The sequence below is a fragment of the Berghia stephanieae genome, chromosome 3, assembly GCF_034508935.2.
Source record: "Berghia stephanieae isolate SIO BIC M18660-M18661 chromosome 3, UCSD_Bste_1.3, whole genome shotgun sequence".
In the NCBI taxonomy this organism is placed as follows: Eukaryota; Metazoa; Mollusca; class Gastropoda; order Nudibranchia; family Aeolidiidae; genus Berghia; species Berghia stephanieae.
Genome location: NC_088362.1, coordinates 66,103,159 through 66,122,994, shown reverse-complemented (window position 1 = coordinate 66,122,994; position 19,836 = coordinate 66,103,159). Strand labels below are relative to the sequence as shown.

General features: G+C 33.5%; 1 protein-coding gene across 4 annotated transcripts; it reads left to right on the top strand.

Moving 5' to 3' along the window:
• The first annotated feature begins 1,264 nt into the window (after positions 1–1,264).
• LOC144968232 (radial spoke head protein 3 homolog) lies at positions 1,265–18,058 on the top strand. Of its 4 annotated transcripts, XR_013644548.1 has the most exons (9): positions 1,265–1,525; positions 3,595–3,679; positions 3,927–4,214; positions 4,727–4,930; positions 5,308–5,470; positions 6,594–6,835; positions 7,459–7,476; positions 11,994–12,052; positions 15,252–15,379. XR_013644548.1 is itself a non-coding variant. In XM_078906379.1 (8 exons), exons 1-7 carry the CDS (start codon positions 1,416–1,418, stop codon positions 12,003–12,005), a joined length of 1,104 nt encoding a protein of 367 aa, XP_078762505.1. In that variant the 5' UTR covers positions 1,265–1,415; the 3' UTR covers positions 12,006–12,052; positions 15,252–18,058. The 4 variants fall into 4 exon arrangements, 3 of the variants coding, with proteins under 3 accessions (XP_078762505.1, XP_078762506.1, XP_078762504.1); XM_078906379.1 differs by lacking the exon at positions 7,459–7,476 and having other exon boundaries at positions 15,252–18,058; XM_078906380.1 differs by lacking the exon at positions 11,994–12,052 and having other exon boundaries at positions 15,252–15,386.
• Positions 18,059–19,836: the final 1,778 nt, after the last annotated feature.

Sequence of the window (19,836 nt, the reverse complement as noted above, 5' to 3'; positions counted from 1 at the left end):
TTTTCCATAAATTTATAACACAAAAGCATAAAGGTCATTCGAATTTTATTTATAAATCAACCGGCCATCCGTCCCCATTTCTAATAGACACCACCATTTTTTTTTAGCTATAGTTGTTGATTTAAGTAAAGATTTGGTAAGAAGCACAGTAATTGCTGGTGACGTTAATAACATGCACATCTAATGCCTGCTTGTTGACAGAGGCATCAGGTGGCAAGAACAGCATGAATGAGATCAGCTGTCTGCTTTTATCCGGAGCACATACTGTGATAGACACGTCTCTCTCTCTCTCTCTCTCTCTCTCTCTCTCTCTCTCTCTCTCTCTCTCTCTCTCTCTCTCTCTCTCTCCCTCTCTCTCTCTTTCTCTTGTTGACCTTTATGCATTTAAGCCATGTGTATGCCTAAATGACCTTTTGCTATTTATCATGACTCTTTATATACCCATCTCTAACTTAATACTCTCTCTATACACACACATACACACACGCACACACACACACACACACACGCATATAACACACACACACACACACACACACAACGCTCGAAACAATAGTGTAGAAGGTGATCATAATTATATTTGAAATCTTATATATATCCACGCCAAGGAATTTACATTCGTTTAATTCTATGATCCACGCACATCATGCTCAGTGCAATAAGTTTATTTATAAATAAAGCAGACAATGATAATCGAATGAACAGCAAATTTTGAAGGAAAAACAACAGGAAAATCGATATTAAAAAATTAATAGATAAATAAACCATCAATAAACCTAACGAGCAATTAAATAGATACATGAGAGACTAAACTTATCATTTTTGCCAAGAAAATAGAATGCTATTTTTTTTATCAAGCTATGACTTTTTTTAAAAGCACGAAATAAAACGTCTTAATATAATCAAATGAACTAAGAGCGTGTAAATGAATTAATAAATTAATAGAAAAGATAATTCTTTAGATAAATACATTAACAAATAATTGTCACGAGTGAATAAATTGTCGAATGAATTCGCAAGTAAATAATGTAAATAAGTAACCTTTTTGACGAGTCTACGATTTAAAAAATGACAATTTATTCATAGGCTCGTCAAAAAGGTTACTTAGTTAATACTAGTAGTTTTTATTTATTTATTCATTTATTTATTATTTTTTTTTTTTTTTGCGACTCGTTTAGTTTCTCAATGTGTGTCTTTCGTTTTAGCTTTACACAAACCATTAAAATTTGTGTAAATGACCCAGACAGGAAGTGCCTTATGTGGTGACTGCGGAAGTAATCTTCAGCGTGGTTGCTAAGCAGGATACCGACGTAAATATTTGGCGCTGAGGGGTTGCTTTCGAGAAGAAGAAATCAAAGAGTTTTAGATGCCCTTTGCTTTGATATATTCGAAAAAATATTGAGTGTTAGGCAATAATGACAACTGTTCTACCCCAAAAACCAGAAGGTACTTATACCTTCTCAAGTCAGCCAAGAGCTGTCGCACAACGAAAGAAATACCGAGAGACGATAGCCACACAAAATGCGTAAGTCACCATCTTTTATATTTATTTATCAACTGAATAATTGTCCATTTGTGCTAAATTCTACATATTTGTGATGAAGGTAATACTACAGAACTGATTCGAGATGTTATATTTTAATATATCTATATGCAGATTGAATTGATCGTAAATTGAAGGTGAAAGAAACTGTTGGTTAACTAAACTACATCCTGAGAGGAATTCAAACTGCACAGCTTGGATACCAATGTTATTTGATTCTTAAACGTTTATGGTGAAACTAGTTTGAAGGGATTTGAATTGTAGAAATAACTAATTATGATGTTATAACATATAATCTAAATGTAGTGATAGCAAATCAAAATCAAAAGAAAGCTAAACTGACGTAAGCATAATTTTTCATTCATAGTTATATACTTATTTTTGTGATTTACAATATTTGACTCACTTTTCAATACATATTTCAAGATTCGATTCATAACACTTACCTAAAATGTTAGAATAAGACAAAATTAATAAATTATACCTACTGTTTTTTTTTTATTTGTCTAAAATTATATAAATTCCTTAAGGAATAGTAACTCGTGATGAAGGTGAATGAATAACATTTCTACCAACAGTATATACTCCTCTGGTTTAATGCTCATTAATATGTTTGGTTCAGGACTAGATGCGGATGTGGGTACGTCAGAATTCTTCGATGTTTTTTTTTTTTCAGTTGTGATTTGATTCTCCAATTGTTTTGTTAATTGAAATAATTGTTTTCGCATGTTATATGATAATGAATGTTTTGAAGCAAACATAGTTTTATTTGAGAAGTTCGTTTACTGTTATCATCTGTTGACATTTTACTATTTCTCTTTGATTGTGATGTTGTTTAGTAGATGTTTACATGCGTGCATTGTAGAGATATCTGAATACATATGCACATATAAAATCTATAACAACTCCATCCTATAGTAAAAACAAACAAAAAAACCATGCAAATTGTTTTACACTCTTCTGTTCCAGTTCCATGATAGATGACTAAAAAGATTTTGTTAGACTTCTTATTGGATTTAATGTGCAAGATGGATTAAAAACTTCTTATCTATACTCTAAATGAAGATAAGGAATAATTGAAATAGACTGAATTAAACAATTGTATACCATAATTGTTGTAATTGTTGACCACAGTTGCATATTCAACTTGTATCTCACCTTCTATCTCAATTCCCTGGTAATGTGGCTTTCTGGTCTTGCCGTATGACACTTGTGTTTGGACTTGTAGGTCACTGGTTCACATCTCGCTATGAACGGCACAAAGTTGAATCCTTAGAGAAGACTCGTAACTCAATTCCATAACCGCACTAGGTGTAAAATAAGTAACTGGCTTGTAACAGTGTTTTGGCTGCCAAATAAATTGTAACAGGACCTTTCGGGAGTCGTGTCTTGTATGTTTTTTTTTTTGCTGTAGGCGTGGGACCCCTTATAAAGTAATTTGAACACATTGAATGAATTTTTCCCTATATAAAAGCTTAAGTTTGACTTTTGTTTTGTTTTGTTTTCGTATATTTTTTTAAAGGTTGAAGTTTTTTTTTCGAAAAAATGATTTTCACCTAAACCTTATACTTATAATGCTATGGAAAAGATGCTATATTAGTAAGATTTAGCTCACCGTTATACAAGCTTCAATGGGATTTTTTATGGTATCATATGTGGCTTGTATGGTTAATTGTGTATAATCTCATAACAAATCCAGTCAAGGTTTAGATTCGTCAGTGACTAAAATAATGGCAATTATTGCAATATCCGGCCTCAACGTTGAATTCCTGAAAAAGACATTTTACATGCCACTCTGCTAGTTAAGGTGAAAATAAATATTTGGCTTTAGGCAGTGACATCTTTTTTAAGAGTGCCAGTTTTTTAAAGTTTCCAACAGGTGACTTATACTAAATGAAATGGAAATTTTATTCCATATGGCCAGCAAAAGAAATTAATGATACATTGTGAAGTGCATTTTGTATGGTGAAATTTCCATCCTAGAATTGTACCAAATAAATATGGAATTCTGTCTTTTATTTTTATCTATTTTATTATATTTCTTTTTACAGAGATGGAACAATCCAATATGGCAACATCATGTACGACAGACGTGTTGTTAGAGGCAACACGTATGCCCAGCACACTCTTCCAGCCGTGAGTGCCAGCAAACATTTTCTGATAGATTGTCATTTTTTAGAAGTAAAATAGATATTTAACCATCGTCAATACTCAGTTGTAATCCTTGGGAATTTGTATGAATTATTTCTAAAACATGTGTTCATTCTTTAAACATTCTAAACATAAAACCGTTATCTCACGGTTTTTGTTGATAGAGAATAATTATCTGATCTTATAAATTAATATATTCATGTAACTCTATCATTTTTATTTTTAAAAATAGACAGCACAGCCAGATCCTATTGAGATACAGAGGCAGCAAGAAAATCGCAGAAGGGCAATTGCAAGAAAGAGGGCAAAGGATCAACTTAGACCTCGTTCTCCTGACCCAGTGGAAGGCCGCAAGCACATTGATGTACAGACAGAACTATACCTTGAGGAGTTGAGCGATCGTGTTGAAGAAGCGGACCAGGAATGCCAGACCGATGCCTTTTTGGATCGTCCCCCTTCCCCACTTTTCATTCCTGCCAAAACAGGCTTAGACGTGCACACACAGATTTATGAGGGCGATGTAAGTGAAGAGTTATGGATTGTGGTATATATACATGGACATAATATATTTGGTTAACATCTTATTGATATAATATGGCAAATACATTCTTTGCAAAATATAAATTCAATAAAAATGTTAAATAGAAGTTCTGGAGAGAGAAGTAAAAGAGAAAAAAAGAGATTCTAGTACATTTTATACTGAAATTCAATTATAATAAAACATTAAAAATGTATTGTAGTCTAAATGTTTTTTTTCTCCATAAATTCATCCTTTTGAGACAAAGCTATCTTTAGAATATTGTGAACAATTTCCTCTTAAACTGCCAATCTATTTCAAAGAATGGCATTATCTTAAGCTTATTTTCAAAATCTATCCTTATTATCAATTAAACGTTTGTCTTCAAATTCAGTTGTAAAATCTTTACAACAGTTTATATATTACAAAAAAAAACAAAATAAAAAAAACAAAAAAAAAACAAACGTAGACAGATTTTAAAGACTGACAATGGCATTTTAAAATTTTGTTTTCAGTTGTTTGATTTCGATGTGGAAGTGAAACCCATCCTAGAAGTTTTGGTGGGTAAAACAGTGGAACAATCTTTACTTGAAGTTATGGAGGAAGAGGAGCTTGCCAATCTGAGGCAGCAACAACGTGCCTTTGAGGAACTGAGGAATGCAGAGCTTGTTGAACAGCAGCGACTTGAGGAACAAGAGAGAAGGCATCGTGAAGAAAAGGTAGGAAATTTACCTAAAAATTAATATTATTGTATTCAGTGACTAAAAAGTACAACTTTTTACATTGTGAAACTGTTAAGATGACTTGCTTTCATATGACAACCTGCACAAGAAGAGGGGGGGGGGGGGGGAAGGGGCAGGGTTGAGAATATAATGATGACGATAATTATATTATTAGAAATAAAATAATGAAATATTAACTATATTATCCAATTTAGCACCTTGCTATAACCCAAACTTTCAAGTATATGTAAGAAATTTTCGTATTTATATGAAAAGAGGATGTAATTGCGTCATTGCTAAATTGATTGCTTGATTTGATGTGAAAATCATTACTTAACTCTTGGAATCATTTCATTACACTATATCCCTTGCAGGAGAGAAGGATGAAACAACAGCGTGAGATTCTCAGGAAGGAGAAAGAAACAGCAGAGAAAATTGCTGCCCGTGCATTTGCTCAGAGCTACTTGGCTGATTTGGTTCCATCTGTATTCGGCACCTTGTCTGATAACGGCTACTTCTATGATCCTGTTGAGAGAGGTGAGTCATTATTGAAGACAGTTCTGAAATTTACCGTTGAAAATTGAGATACTTTTTATTCTCTTTTAATTCAAGAATTCAATTTGCTCCCTTTAAAACCTTCTCAATGATAATTTATGACTGGAACAGAAATCGGAATAACACACAGAGATGATATCTAGCATTTGCTGTTCGTATTGCTTAAATCAACATTTATAAGGCAACTGCTTTATGAAATTACTTCTTGAATTTAAAGTATGCCCTCAAAGCATTTTACTGAATGCACTGTATAGTTAATTGTTATTGTTTAGTAAAATTTATGAGAGAACACCGCCTTCCTGACCATGACAAAAACCTTCTAAATTAGATTCATAAAGAAAAGAAATTCAATTATGTTTTATCCCCCTTTTCCAGTTATTTTAAGATTATGTAATTATGTTTTAGACATATGTAACTTACTTGTTCTCGTAAAATATTTATTTTCTTCTTTACAAATTTACAAGTGAAAAACTTTGAAGCTGTCTACAAAAAATTTTGATGTTGATAGGCAAGGGTTACCGACGTATATTTATTTGCATGGTTGACAGCATAACACAGTGTTTTTACATGTTGTAATAAATAATTTTTGTGTTGGTGTGCGAGTATTCCCATCACATGGCAATTTGTTATTTGGTTTACAATGTTTGAAATTAAAAATACAATACATGAATAGACAAAAATACATTATTAAAATAACAATATATAAAAATAAAATGATAAATGATATAAACATCTAAATGAAGATGACGTTCCATAACAGTTGTGAAAACCCAGACATACTCTCTCTTACTCACACGCACCCCTCCACACCCCCTCTACACACGCACTCACACACACACACACACACATACACACACACACACACACGCACGCACTCGCACAGGCAGGAGCATAAAAGCTTGTATAGTTGTAGAGGTATAACATTGATAGTAATGGTCTTCTATACTGTGTTCTAAAAGTTCTGTCCAATATTGATGTGTTTTAAATTTTGTACTAATACTTTTTACAACGAGTTTTTCGCCCAATTTTCCGCCATTGTGTTGTCATGTGTAATATGATAATGTCAGAACATTTGTAACAAGTATTGTTCAAAAATTTCAACCAGATGTTGAACAAGGCTTCCTACCATGGCTCATGGGACAAGTTACAGAAGAGCTCAATAGATCCGAACAAGGTCGTATGGTGCTTGATGGTCTCATACGCGAGGTTGTTGCCCATCGCATAGAAATCTACAAATCACTAGGGGAAATTCCTGAGGTCAGACCAACAACTTCAGCTGGCGATAAGGAAGGAGAACCTGCTTCAGACGCAGCAGAGGAACCTACACCAGCAACAGTCAATGCCGAGGTAATAAATGATTATGAGAAGATATTTCACTGAATATAATTTAAACACCCTCCTACGTCATGTGTATTCCAGTGTGTTGACCCGTTTGTGTGTTTTTGCAAAAAAATGAAAATAATATTTTCTCTCCTCTACGTCATGTTCCCAAAGATTTTTTTTCCTGGATAACACTACCTTGGATAAAAAGAAGAAAGAACGTTTACTCTCTTTGATTTTAGATATTTTATTGTGATTTAAGGCTAGTTATCACTGTACTTTCATTTTCACACCCAGGCCCACGTAATTGGTTACGACCTTGAGTTGTTTTAGATCCCATTAAGGAGAGTAGAAATGATTTCTTGTACTGCATAAACTGTAGGTTTTGTACCTCTGACCATTTTGAATTAAAATTGTCTTCATTTGGTTCCTTTTAACATAAGACCAGGTTAACACAACGAGTCTTCTATAATCCAACACTTTTATAACAAACTCGTACACAACACATTACTACGGATTATTCAAATATTTTATCATATTTGTTTGTTTTTTTGTTTTTTTTTTCATTGGAATTTTCAGATTAAATTCATCTACATTAAAAAAAAATGATTTTGTTTTTAAACCAAAAATTCCCAAATCCTTTTCAACAGGACCAATAATCGAATCAGGTATTCAACCTCAAATTTTATTTAATTCTATTTTATTTTGCATGCCGCTCGTTGTATTATGCCAATATAAATCGTTTGTGGAAATCGACAAAATTTGAATCCTGTTTACAAACACTGTGGGGCATCAACACTATATGACAAGAACTTCAAAGTGAGATGGATATGAATAATTGATTAAAAAAGAAAGAAAAACAAAACAAAACAAAGAAAAAAAAAAGAAAAGAAAGAAACAACAAAAACGAAACAATATTTGATTTTACTTGCTGCCAGATTTTGGAATATTCTTGAATTTCTGTGAATATACTCATGAGGATTATACAATCCAGAGAAAAAGGAAGAGGAGACGAGTGAAGAGGAAGGAAAAAAAAATGAATTGGGGAAAAGGAAGAAAAGTTGTCCATTCAGTTTCACCATCTCCTAATATGTTCCACATAAAACAAGCCAGAAAGGGGGGGGGGGGGGGGGGGGATTGGTCAGAGATAGGCAGGTTGTCCTCTGGAAGTTAAAAGTAAATGAAAAGAAATAAGAAAATGGAATGTTGATTTCCCACGGTTTGTGCTTTCCTATCATAAATGTCGGCATGGCATGACTTTATATATTTATTTTCTCTTGTTCAAATGTTGCATGATTCCACATTGTTGATATTATGTTGTGTTTTCTTTTAAAATTCTAAAATGCACATCTTCATAGAACTTCACGGTTTCATTATTTTTGTTGCCTCCTTGAATACAAATTGTTGATATAATGTTGAAAGCGCATCCACCTCACCTCCCCTTTCCCCCTCCCCCTCCTCTCCCAATAACCAAGGGTAACTATGTTGGCATGAAAGAGGAAGTCAGATCTTATAAAGATCTTCACAAAGTATAGTTCGAAGTTCGCAACTACTTTCCTGTTTAGCTTTAACCTTATTCGAAAATAAAATACTACATAGCTTAAATCTCTCTCTCTCTCTCTCTCTCTCTCTCTCTCTCTCTCTCTCTCTCTCTCTCTCTCTCTCTCTCTCTCTCTCTCTCTCTCTCTCTCTCTCTCTTCCTCTAGAATAATATTCTTTTGTTAATAATTGTCAATATAGCAGTCAAATCCTATCTTGATATATTATCCATCTGGTCGTTTTCCATTTATCTCATCTGTTCGTCTATCAGTGCGATACACGTTTATATAATAATTATCACTCATCTCCTTCTCAATTAATTCAATTCATTAATTAATTAAATCATTCATTCATTCAGTCATTTATTCATTTATACATTATTTCATTCATTCATTCGTTCAATCATTCAATCAGTGATTTTCGCCCTCACAGAGTCAACTAACCGTTATAACATTATTCAATATTATATTTTTTATTAGCATTATCACCACACAATATTGAATAACTTCAAAATAACAAAATAAAAATCACACTGCATATAATTACAAACCAAATCCCTTCCTTTTCATCTTATATTTCCTTAATCATCACCCACCACACCCCACGTCAATATCATCCGCCCAGACAATCAACCCTTCAATCATCTAATCATTCAGCAATCATCACCACGCTGTGACAACGATGATGACAATCAAATCAATGATGCTGTTCATTGACAAAATGCTTAAAAGAAAAAAAAAAAAAAAGAAAACAAAACTAACAAAACCTTTCGCCAGAAAAAAATTCACTTCATTTTTCGATTGATTAAAACGACCATCTACCTGCAAAAGATTTACAAATCTGATGTTTATCTATAATAGTCTATAGTGGTTACTCTCGCCTTCACATTGCAATATTAAGGCATTTGTTCTTTAATTTGAAAAATGTGTTTAAAATTGTCTGTAACTGATACATAACAAGATATTTGAGATTATGCAATTATAAGCTATTGTTTAATCATTTAAAGGATGTGTCCTATATTCAGCCTTAATAATGTGTGAAAGATATTTCTTTGAAGTCGAGTTTAATATTTTATTTATTTATTTATCTATTTATTTATTTATTTTGTTTATTTATTTATTTATTTATTTATTTATTTATTTATTATCTATTTATATACTTTTCTTTCTTTTAAAAAAAATTATTTTTTTTTGTTTTTGACAAGTTGGGTGTCTTTTCAAATCTGTCGAAAAATATGACGTTTGATGTTTCTGGGCAAAACTATTTTTAAGATTGTATAGTCTGCGTATGGCAGAATGGCTTTTAACAATGACTTTTCGACGTCCGCCTTTTGTCGCCCTCCGCAACAACCGTAACGATGAACAGAGACAGACAGGACAGGCCATCTCAGAAGACAGGTGGATGAAATTCTTGTGGGAAAGACCACGGCACGCGTTGTAAGATGACACCGCTGCGTTGTGATTTTCTTCCTGGTCTTGGTAGTGAGTGCGGGTCTGTTAGTGTATTTGTGTGTTTGCCCGCGTGAGTTGTGTGTGTAATGTCTGTGTGTGTGTGTTAGTGGTGGAAGTGTTTGAGTGTGCATGTGTGATGTGTGTGTGTGTGTGTGTGTGTGTGTGGAAGGGGGGGGGGGGGGGGTCTTTGGGATTCAAACTTATAAAATACGTGTTCATTATCTCCCCATAGAATTACCAATAATTTGATAAGCACGTGATGCCCGTTTCGACAAATGCCTCATGTGAAACAATAAATGATTTTGTCAAGTATGACTAAGGAAAAAAAAATGACAAACTTTTTTTTAAAGTACATAAATGGAAATAGGAAAAGAACCTGATTATTATCAACAAGTCTTACGCAGCCTTTTAATAAACTAAATCTGACTTCTATACTGCCCGTGTTTTTATTATTTTTTTTAATGCCGTCCGTTGCACTCGTTTGATAAAGAGTCTGCGATCCAGGTCATTATAGGACAAGTTATTTTCCTTCGGTTACGCTTGAGATCACAGCATCTGAGACCATGAAAACTGGGAGTTATAATTTCGTGTCTCCTGTAATTCAGATTCTTTTCCCCAAGGGTTAAAAAGAGAAGATGATACACACTTTTCTATCTTTTAGTTTAAAGATTTCATCCCCTCAAGATATTGCTACTGTCTCTAATTCTGAAAGCAATCGGGAATTCTAAATTATGAAATAATTATTATAATCGAATTATTGATTGGTTTTAATAGTTACATTGTGTGTGTGTGTGTGTGTGTGTGTGTGTGTGTGCGAACTTTGAAATAAATAGTTTTATAATAATTTCAATTTGGACTATCAGGAAAGTACCATAATTGTAATTTTATTTCTATCTTGGATATGCACATCGATTGTAATACTCGGTCTGATTAAGTGGCTGGATTTTTATTCTTGATTGAAGTAGATATTCTCTGAACAAAATAAACCTTTTGAAACTTGCGTTAGAAAGAATTATTTGTTAATTGGAATAAACGGTTCGTGTGCTTTAAATTTCTTTTAAAATTAAAAAAAAAAAATTTTACTATGAAAAAGATGGTATTATATTTGAGATTATTGATAGAGACAAGTTTAAGGTTAGGTTTGTATTTTGTTGTTAACTGCTTTGAAAAGTTTGATATAGTAGATTTATGATAGAAACATAGATATGTACCTAAACGATACATAAATAAGTACGACCTGTAATGAATGTAGATAGATAGATATATAGATAGATAGATAGATAGATAGATAGATAGATAGATAGATAGATAGATAGATAGATAAATAGATAGATAGATAGATAGATAGATAGATAGATAGATAGATAGATAGATAGATAGATAGATAGATGGATGGATGGATGGATGGATAGATAGATAGATAGATGGATAGATAGATAGATAGATAGATAGATAGATAGATAGATAGATAGATAGATAGATAGATAGATAGATAGATAGATAGATAGATAGATAGAGAAACTGAACAGGGGGGGGGGGGCATACGCGCAAAGACACACACTCACAGAGGCAGGGTAGGGGAAAAGGGTGATAGTGATAACGAGGGGATGGAGGTGAGCGGTAAAGATAATATTATTGCGTACACTCTGTGGTTGTGAGCCCCATTTATACTCCATTGATACCCAATGAATCATGGCGACATTGATACGGCTCATCATTCACAAAAGAGAGGGCAATGAGGAACGTTGCTAAAGTTCTTGTGAGAAACGGACGGGCTGACATCACATGGTGCGCGCCGATCATACCCGCACTCGAGGAGTCAAGAGGTAGAAATGATAGGGCAAGGGCGGTAACTCATTAATTACCCGTGTGGGATTGACAGAGGAGTTATTGTTCTTTTGTCTTGCCGCGGGCCTGACAACGACTTGCGAAAAATCGGGTCTTTTCTATTTCATAGTGGTGGCTATTTGATTTTAATGTCTGTCGTTGTCATCATCATCATCATCATCATCATCATCCCCACCACCCCACCAATGCGCTTCAAATGCCTTCCAACCTCCTTCGTATTCCATGCAACAACAATCTCATGCTCTACCCTTTTTTAATCAAAAAATCTATTTTTATTGTTTCTGTCGTTATAATATGTCAGGGACTTCAATCCAAAATATAACATTAAATATGTAATTTCTTCACAGTACCGTGTTTAAAAAACCAGCACAACATATTTATTAACAAAATTATCTAAGCAAAAGAGGTGAGAAACCCTTAGTATGACAACCAGTTAGATTCTTGTTTTGATTTATTTACATTTCATTCAATTAATTCATAATTTTAGCGTATTTATATTAATAATTGATCTGTCAAATTTTGTAGTCTTAAGTTAAGTTTACAGAATGCATTCAACCCAAAACTGCTTACATGCTTAGTCGGAGTCTTAACATTTAACATTATCATGACTTTACCTCTGAGAGACCAATAAACATAGAAGTAGAAGTAAAACGAATACATAACTTTAAAATGAACGTTTCGGGATCAAGACCTTCCTCAGCCAAGAACGAAAACATTGTTAGATGGTAATATAAAACATGAAAGTGATCGAATTAAAAAAAAAAACAAACAAAAAAACCGCATTGCAGACATTTTAACTGGTCGTCACTCCAGACTTGACGTGTTGTATGTCACCGTTTAATAATTAATACTCATGTTGTTGGCTGATAAAGGGTCTTTAGCCCAAAGCTGTTCTCATTACATTTTTTTTCCTTTAAAAAAAAAGCAGCATGTTATAGATAGTATGCGCTTGGCTAAGGAGTTCACAACATTGCCATCCGGAAGTATAAGGGACCAACACACAAAACTTTGTGTAACCATGATCGTTTATAGTCAGGTTAATACAGTTTAGTGAGAATTACTCATAAACGCGGATGGCAAAAACAATAACAAAGACCTGAGTGACGTCAACTTCGAACTTTCTAAAGATAGTATGCGCTTGGCTAAGAAGCTCACACCATTGCCATAAGGAAATATAACGAACCAACACACAAAACTGTTTAAAGTTTTAAACATTTGTAGTCTGAATAATACAGTTTAATGAGAATTACTCATAAACGCGGATGGCAAAAAACAATAACAAAGACCCGAGTGAATAGGACGCGAGTCTATTGCAAAGTACTTTTCGCCAGATCTAACAAATCCAACTAACCAATCGCTGCTGAATGGACATGGGGATCGGAAAAAAAAAATATCGACTTCATATGGGATCGATCTCGGTTCTTTTGTGTGTAAAACGAGAGCTATGCCAACTGAGATATCGTGGCCTCCTGTGCCTCTCTCAAAGCCAAGTAAAATTTCACACAAAACCGACACTGAATCCTATCTGAAATGGCCACTTTTTCATGGAATAGAGAGATTATTTTTAGGAATAAATATTATTGTATAATTCTTTACTCAAGTCCAACAGCCTCCCTTACAGGAAAGGACTCTGGTTAAGGCCGAGGCAAAACAAACAAACAAACAAGAAAAGAAGAAAAAGTAGTCCCATTTCAGGATATGATCAGAAAGCCACTCGAAACCCCCCCCCCCCCCAAAAAAAAAAAACAAAAAAACAAAAAAACAAACAAAAAAAAAAAAACAAAAAAAAAAACAAAAACAACAGATTAAATGTGGATATGTGGGAGTGCCACCGTTTTACCACACCGAGCTCTAAGATTTTTAGTTTTTGAAACTAAAACTATCAACAAAGAACAGAATGAAAGACAACAGCAAGAACACCACAGCCATATTGGACTGATTCAAGTCCCAAGAAGCGTCAAACGTATGAGAACGTCTCAATGGCTTTGGCATTTTCTCATTTTGGCCAGAAAAAAACCCATCTCCTTTCATTAAAAAATATTTCTAGTTAATTTTTCTGGTCGATGTAAGAAATAGAGATTTTCCGTTTTGTTTTTATGTATACATGTAGAAGTAGAAATAAATGATATTTTTCTTTTTCTCATCACTTTGACAAATCGTAACAAAATTCACTTGTCTGGGATGATTTCCTAGAAATGATAACATTACATTAATTTACCGTCTTGCCTCAGTGAAAAGTTAATTTAATGTAAATAGTAATCTTTTGCTTTTATGATACTGAGAAAATGTGTTGCAATCACATTATTAACTTTAGAGGAGTAGGGAGGGGCATAATCATTGTTATCTTTTTTTCTTCTTAATTGTTATAGTTAACCTATATGAGATAAATTAACAGAATAGAAAATAAGATCCCACCATTTTATAACTAAATATAAATCACAATTCATGATCATCGCTTCCTTATCGTCGTCGCTTCTTTGTGATATTTTTTTTTATCATACATCAATAGATGTATACGTAATAGTTAGATAATACAGCCAATGCAGCATGCATAGTAAATAACATGGAATTTTTGTATTTTTGCTTCTCGTACATGTCTCATGCGTTGTATTTATACATACATACATATATATATATATATATATATATATATATATATATATATATATATATATATATATATATATATTCTTTTATTGATTATTATAAGGTATCTGTTTGTTTAGTTCTATTTTATTGTTTAAAAAAATGAGATTCATTATTGGCATTATTGTTTTCATTGTTTGTTCAATTTAAGCAATTTTATTTTCATTTGATATTTACTGTTTGGATATTGAATATTTTCTTTGGAGTCTGTTTCAATCTTTACTGATTTCAGTATGAGTTCTGGTATAATTCGGTATCTTGAATTCTTGTAATTCTTGAACCTATAAACTATCGTTATTTCAAATGTTGCATGTGACCCACCGTCTTGACACGGTATTATGTCGGGATGAATCGGGCCTCTGAAAGTGAATTTATAGTTAAATTGATAAGAAATCGGAACTTTGAGTTGATTGCAATGTAAATGTAAAAAAAGTATCTATATTTTCCACCATAACAATAAATAGAAATTATCCTCAAGTTTTATATTTACATTCAATTTCCAGTATCTACCTCACCCCGACACAATACGCTTTGATACGAAGGGTCAAATATGCATGAATTTATGCTCTTTCTTTATATATTGTGTTGTATCCTTGTTGGAAGTATGAAGCATTGTTGATATCAGTGGACATTGGGCTGTCAATTTATACCGTTTGCTAGAAATGGAGATGGGGGAGGGGGGGGGGGGGGGTTGGAGGGGAAATTCTCTTTGTAATCATATTGACTTTTTTATATTTTGAAGACAATACTGCAACTTATTTTTAAGCAGTCACATCTGATATACGTTAAATCTCGGCGAAGAGACAAAGTTGTAAAATGGCGAGCTTTTAACATTTTTATCATTACCCAGTAGTAAATCGAATGCATGGATGTCTTATAATCAGAGTTAGCTTATAATGTTTTTCTTGCTTTAGCAGTCCATTGAATGATGATTTTTGAATATATTTTTATTATTTCAGGGTGGAGAGAATACAGAGGGGGATAAGACAGAGGAAGCACCACCAGCGCCAGAAGGAGATGTTGCACCTGCAGGGACGCCGCCCGCCACTGAGCCAGAGGCAGAGCAAACTCCTGCAGCAGAGGGAGAGGCAGCAGAGGTAACGGCTGAACCGGAAGCTCCTGCAGAACCAGCGGCGGAAACGGAACCAGCAGCAGCAGCAGAGACGGAAGCAGGTGGTCAAGATTAAATTTGATATTTATATAGATAAACATGGTTAGGATTTAAAATTTTGAAAGGGTTTATTTCAGAATAATTTTGTTAAAAATCGCTAAGTAGTAAATACAAAAAGCAAATAACCACGTATCTCTCTTGTCTCAATATTTACTTATAATTAGTGAGGTCTTGAAGACATTGTTACAACACTGAGAGACTTATATGACAAGTGGAAAGGACTGAGTGAAATGGAGAGCGTGTGAATGTGTGTGAAAATATGATTATAGGTGAGAGGGTGAAGGATAGAGACAATGATAATATATCACATTTTGTATAGAGAATCATTGCCATTCCTCCTGCTGTGAAATTTAACTTGTCAGGTCCTGGATGTTTTTGCCTTGGACTGAGTATGTATGTATGGATGTGTGTGTATGTGTGTGTGTGTATGTGTGTGTGTGTGTGTGAGTTTGTGTGTGGGCGGGTGTTTATTGAGTGTTGTAATACGACACATTAAGAGCATTGTTTTATAACCAATCTCGTTGTCTCCCTCCCCCAAATCTTAACATGACACTAAACAGATACGGTACTCATGAATATTGTTCGGGATAAAAATAAAAGAATATTAATAAAGAGAAAGCTGGGGGCTAGAAAGCTTGTATATACATATTATTCTATTATTTTTTATTTATGCTTAGGTCTGTGAGATTACGTTGAAAGATTTTATCGATTATTTTACTGCAGAGAAATGTATTTGACTTTTTTTTTTCGAACTCAAATTTTAAAACTTAATTATTGTTTGCCACCAACAGTTTAGCCTCTCTGGCTATTGAGGAAAAAAACGTAGACATTGATTGTAGTTTGTTCTGGTTATCCGTCTGAATGATGTGACCAGATTATCATGATCAGCTATAAAAACGTCAACATGCAACATCATGTTTATCATCTTATTTTTATGGAAAAAAAAAGTATTAACGAGGGAACATCTGTTTTCTATAGAATAAATCGAGAACTAATATTAGGATTCATTCCGTTGACGTTACGCTAATATAAATGGTCATAGATGAATGGCCTTTGAATCACCATAAGCAAAACAAACGAATCCCAACCGAATTGATTGACACAAAAATATCGATGAATCATTGATGAATAATTTGGAAACAAAGCCAACTTGGGATAAGAGGATGGAAAATTTACCATGATAGGACTGGTTGATTTTACATTTGATCTAGCGCATTGTTGAAATATATAAATGACGTCATTTACATTTGAGATGTTGAAATATACAAATTGTGACGTCATGGCTATTTTCCCAGGAAGTTGAAGAACAGCGACGTCTTGGGGACGACAGTTTCCAAATTATTATGTTAGCGCAATCCCTATACTTAAACTATCGTTCTCTCTACATTTGATCCATCTACCCTTCTCTTGATCGCTTAGGGCTCCATCTACTTACACTAGGATTAGGCTTAGCTATGTTTCTTGGTGATATGGTGACAATAAAATCAGGACTTTTTCTGGTCTTTTCTATTCTTTGTAATGGTTACTGGTTTCCATTGTTTACCCACTGCTCTGAAACCTTGTCAACATTTTAATGATATTAATGCTATGAAAAAGGAAGTGAATGAGTTAATCATTCACAGAAAAGTACCCAAATGGAGAGATTTCGATTCTTTTTTTTTTCTCCAATGTTTTCCTTCCTTCAAATTGTTAGATTTTCGACAAGGAAGACACACGATTTGAATACATACAATTTGTTTCTTTTATATAGGTATGTATGTGTGTGTGTATATATATATATATATATATATATATATATATATATATATATATATATATATATATATATATATATATATCTTAAAGAAAACCATAAAAGAGTTGATGAAGGCATGATTGATTTGTGAAAGTATAGTAATTTTTAAAAACATTTAAGTTTCACCGTACTCAAGTATAAATGTGTATATATTATATTCAACTGATGATAACGATAACACGCGAAAGAATAAAAATGGTTTCAAGTAGTCGTTTTTTTATTGCCATGCTCACAACTTTTGTATTTCTGTCTTTTCTTGTCTCGCGCTTAGACTACGTGCCTCGTGCCTCGATACGATCAATATATTATTGTTGTTATTATTACTATTCTCATTATTATTATTATAATGGATGACTATGTCTTATTGAAAGTTTTACACAAGTCATAATACTAATTAATTAGACAGTTGATGGGTGTATATTGTTTTCTATAAAAGTATTGAATTGTTTCTATGAAATGACATTTTTAAAAGACATTTATTGTTCTGAGGTGTCAGATTATTTGTTATGAAATCCTCTTGTCTTTAGGTGTATACTTTCTATTTCTAAAGTTTTAGGATCAGAAATTTGAATACATGAAGTTTCTTTCACAATTCTGTCGCTAAAAATCTGTGATTTTAAGTTATCTCAAAAGATGGGATGTTGAAAAATGTGTTTCGTATATTTTTACCAAAGCATTGGAATACAAAAGTGATAAGTTATTTATGAGATATTTATTGAATTGATATAATATCTAGGATTTTAATACAAATTTTTTCATTGATCCAAATAAAGAAATAAACATTCTGTGATAATAACTGGCTACTTATCTTTGTTGAAATTTGTGTATGTCTGAACTTATTGAGTTTTGTATATTTATACTTAAATTACTAATTTAAATATGTCCGTTTATGATCAGTGGCTTACTATCCACATACCTACAGACCCATCGACCTACTTACATATCCTTCTACATAATAATATACACCTATCTGTACACTCTACCTACGGAACTTCCTATCTACGCGCGTAAGCGCGTACCTTCCTAAAAACCTTGCTACCAACTTACCTAATTGATGAGACCTTCTAACATTCTGCATGTTATGCCAGAGGTGAACTCTTGCTCTGTCTTGTGCCCTTCCCCTCTCGTATATAAATATGTCTTATCAAATGATATTGTCCGGCGTGCACTTATTTGCAGGTCTGATAACCAAATCGTTATGGGCTCATCGTTGTAATGGAAATTTAAAAAAATGACGCAAAATATTGTCCATTACAACAATGAAACTAGGCCCATAATTGGGTCCGGATGTCAGACTTGCATATATGTATACGTCTTGTCTTGTCCTAGTTATCGATTTATCTTGTCTTAGTCCCTGCTGGGACATACCAGCCTACTTTTACGGATCGTCCGTAATTGTTACGGAAATTAGGTAACAATTTCGGACAAGCGGAAATGGAAGAATTATTACGGATTTTGATTTCACAGCAATTTGGCCGTAGTATTAGAGAGGGAAAAAAAAACAATTATTTTTTTCTTTTAAGTTCCCTCAGTTATCAATGAAAGAAAAAAAATGTTCCCTTAAAGTTATAAAGGTTACTGCTCAGTTCACGCTCATGATAGCTTAGTCGATTGCCAGCTCGTAATGGTGTAGGTCAACAACATTTATTTTACGTATAGATACGCAGAATTTTTGTTGTTGTTGTTGTTGTTGTTGTTGTTGTTGTTGTTAATTCGTGGAGTATTCCTAAAATTGTACCATTTATAACTGATGAATTTTGTGTTGGCTACTGATTTTGAAATGTTCAAGTAGACAGGTATACTGGGATATTTGACTGAGAGGGAACCAGTCAGATACACGGTTCTTTTCTTTGGAGAGTGGGAAGGGTATTTCCCTCTGTGTTAATCATCTCTTTCTGTCATGAATTATTACAGTTATTGTCAGTTGTGAATAGTCTGTTTTTAGTATCTTAGTATATCCCTCATAGTCGGGGAAAAATGAAGCATTTATATATCGCAGTAATCACTGGGCGTGCTCAAAGCGCTTAACAATGTGCCCCTATCCAACAGCAACACGATAAGTCGATATGTATAACCATTTTTTTCCCGACAGAGACAACGCTGTTAATGTCCATGAACTCGTTTTACACCTGAGTACGGCGAGAGAAAGATGAGAGTCATTTAAATCGATCGATAATTGAAGGACGAGTTTTCTGGCCCAAATTTTAAGAATCTGTTTGTTTTTTTGTTTTTTGTTTTTGTTTTTTTGGTTGTTGTTGTTGTTTTTTTTTGTGTTTTTTTTTTGGTTTTTTCAGATACGGCAATATGCTGGGAAAGACTTTTAACCCAGACTAAAAATACGATAGATTGGTCTCCAGTTCTTATTCTGTTGCCTAATTGCACCAATCCATTTTACCTTATCCATTCTCCAGATGTTCGTAATCAGATGCATGCCAATGCGTAAGCTACTCGGAATAAAATGGATGGATAGAATTAAGAACGAAGAAGTATGGAAAAGAACACAACAGAAACCAGTGGGAGAGGAAATAGGAAGAAGACGATGGAGGTGGATTGGGCACATCCTAAGAAAGAATGACTC

What these genes read in the sequence shown, in the direction of transcription:
- LOC144968232 (XM_078906378.1), top strand. Translation starts at nt 1,416, where the DNA reads ATGACAACTGTTCTACCCCAAAAACCAGAAGGTACTTATACCTTCTCA. An exon ending in CCCAGCACACTCTTCCAGCC is followed by an intron (nt 3,680 to 3,926) that starts GTGAGTGCCAGC and finishes TTTTAAAAATAG; the next exon opens with ACAGCACAGCCAGATCCTAT. An exon ending in CTATGATCCTGTTGAGAGAG is followed by an intron (nt 5,471 to 6,593) that starts GTGAGTCATTAT and finishes AATTTCAACCAG; the next exon opens with ATGTTGAACAAGGCTTCCTA.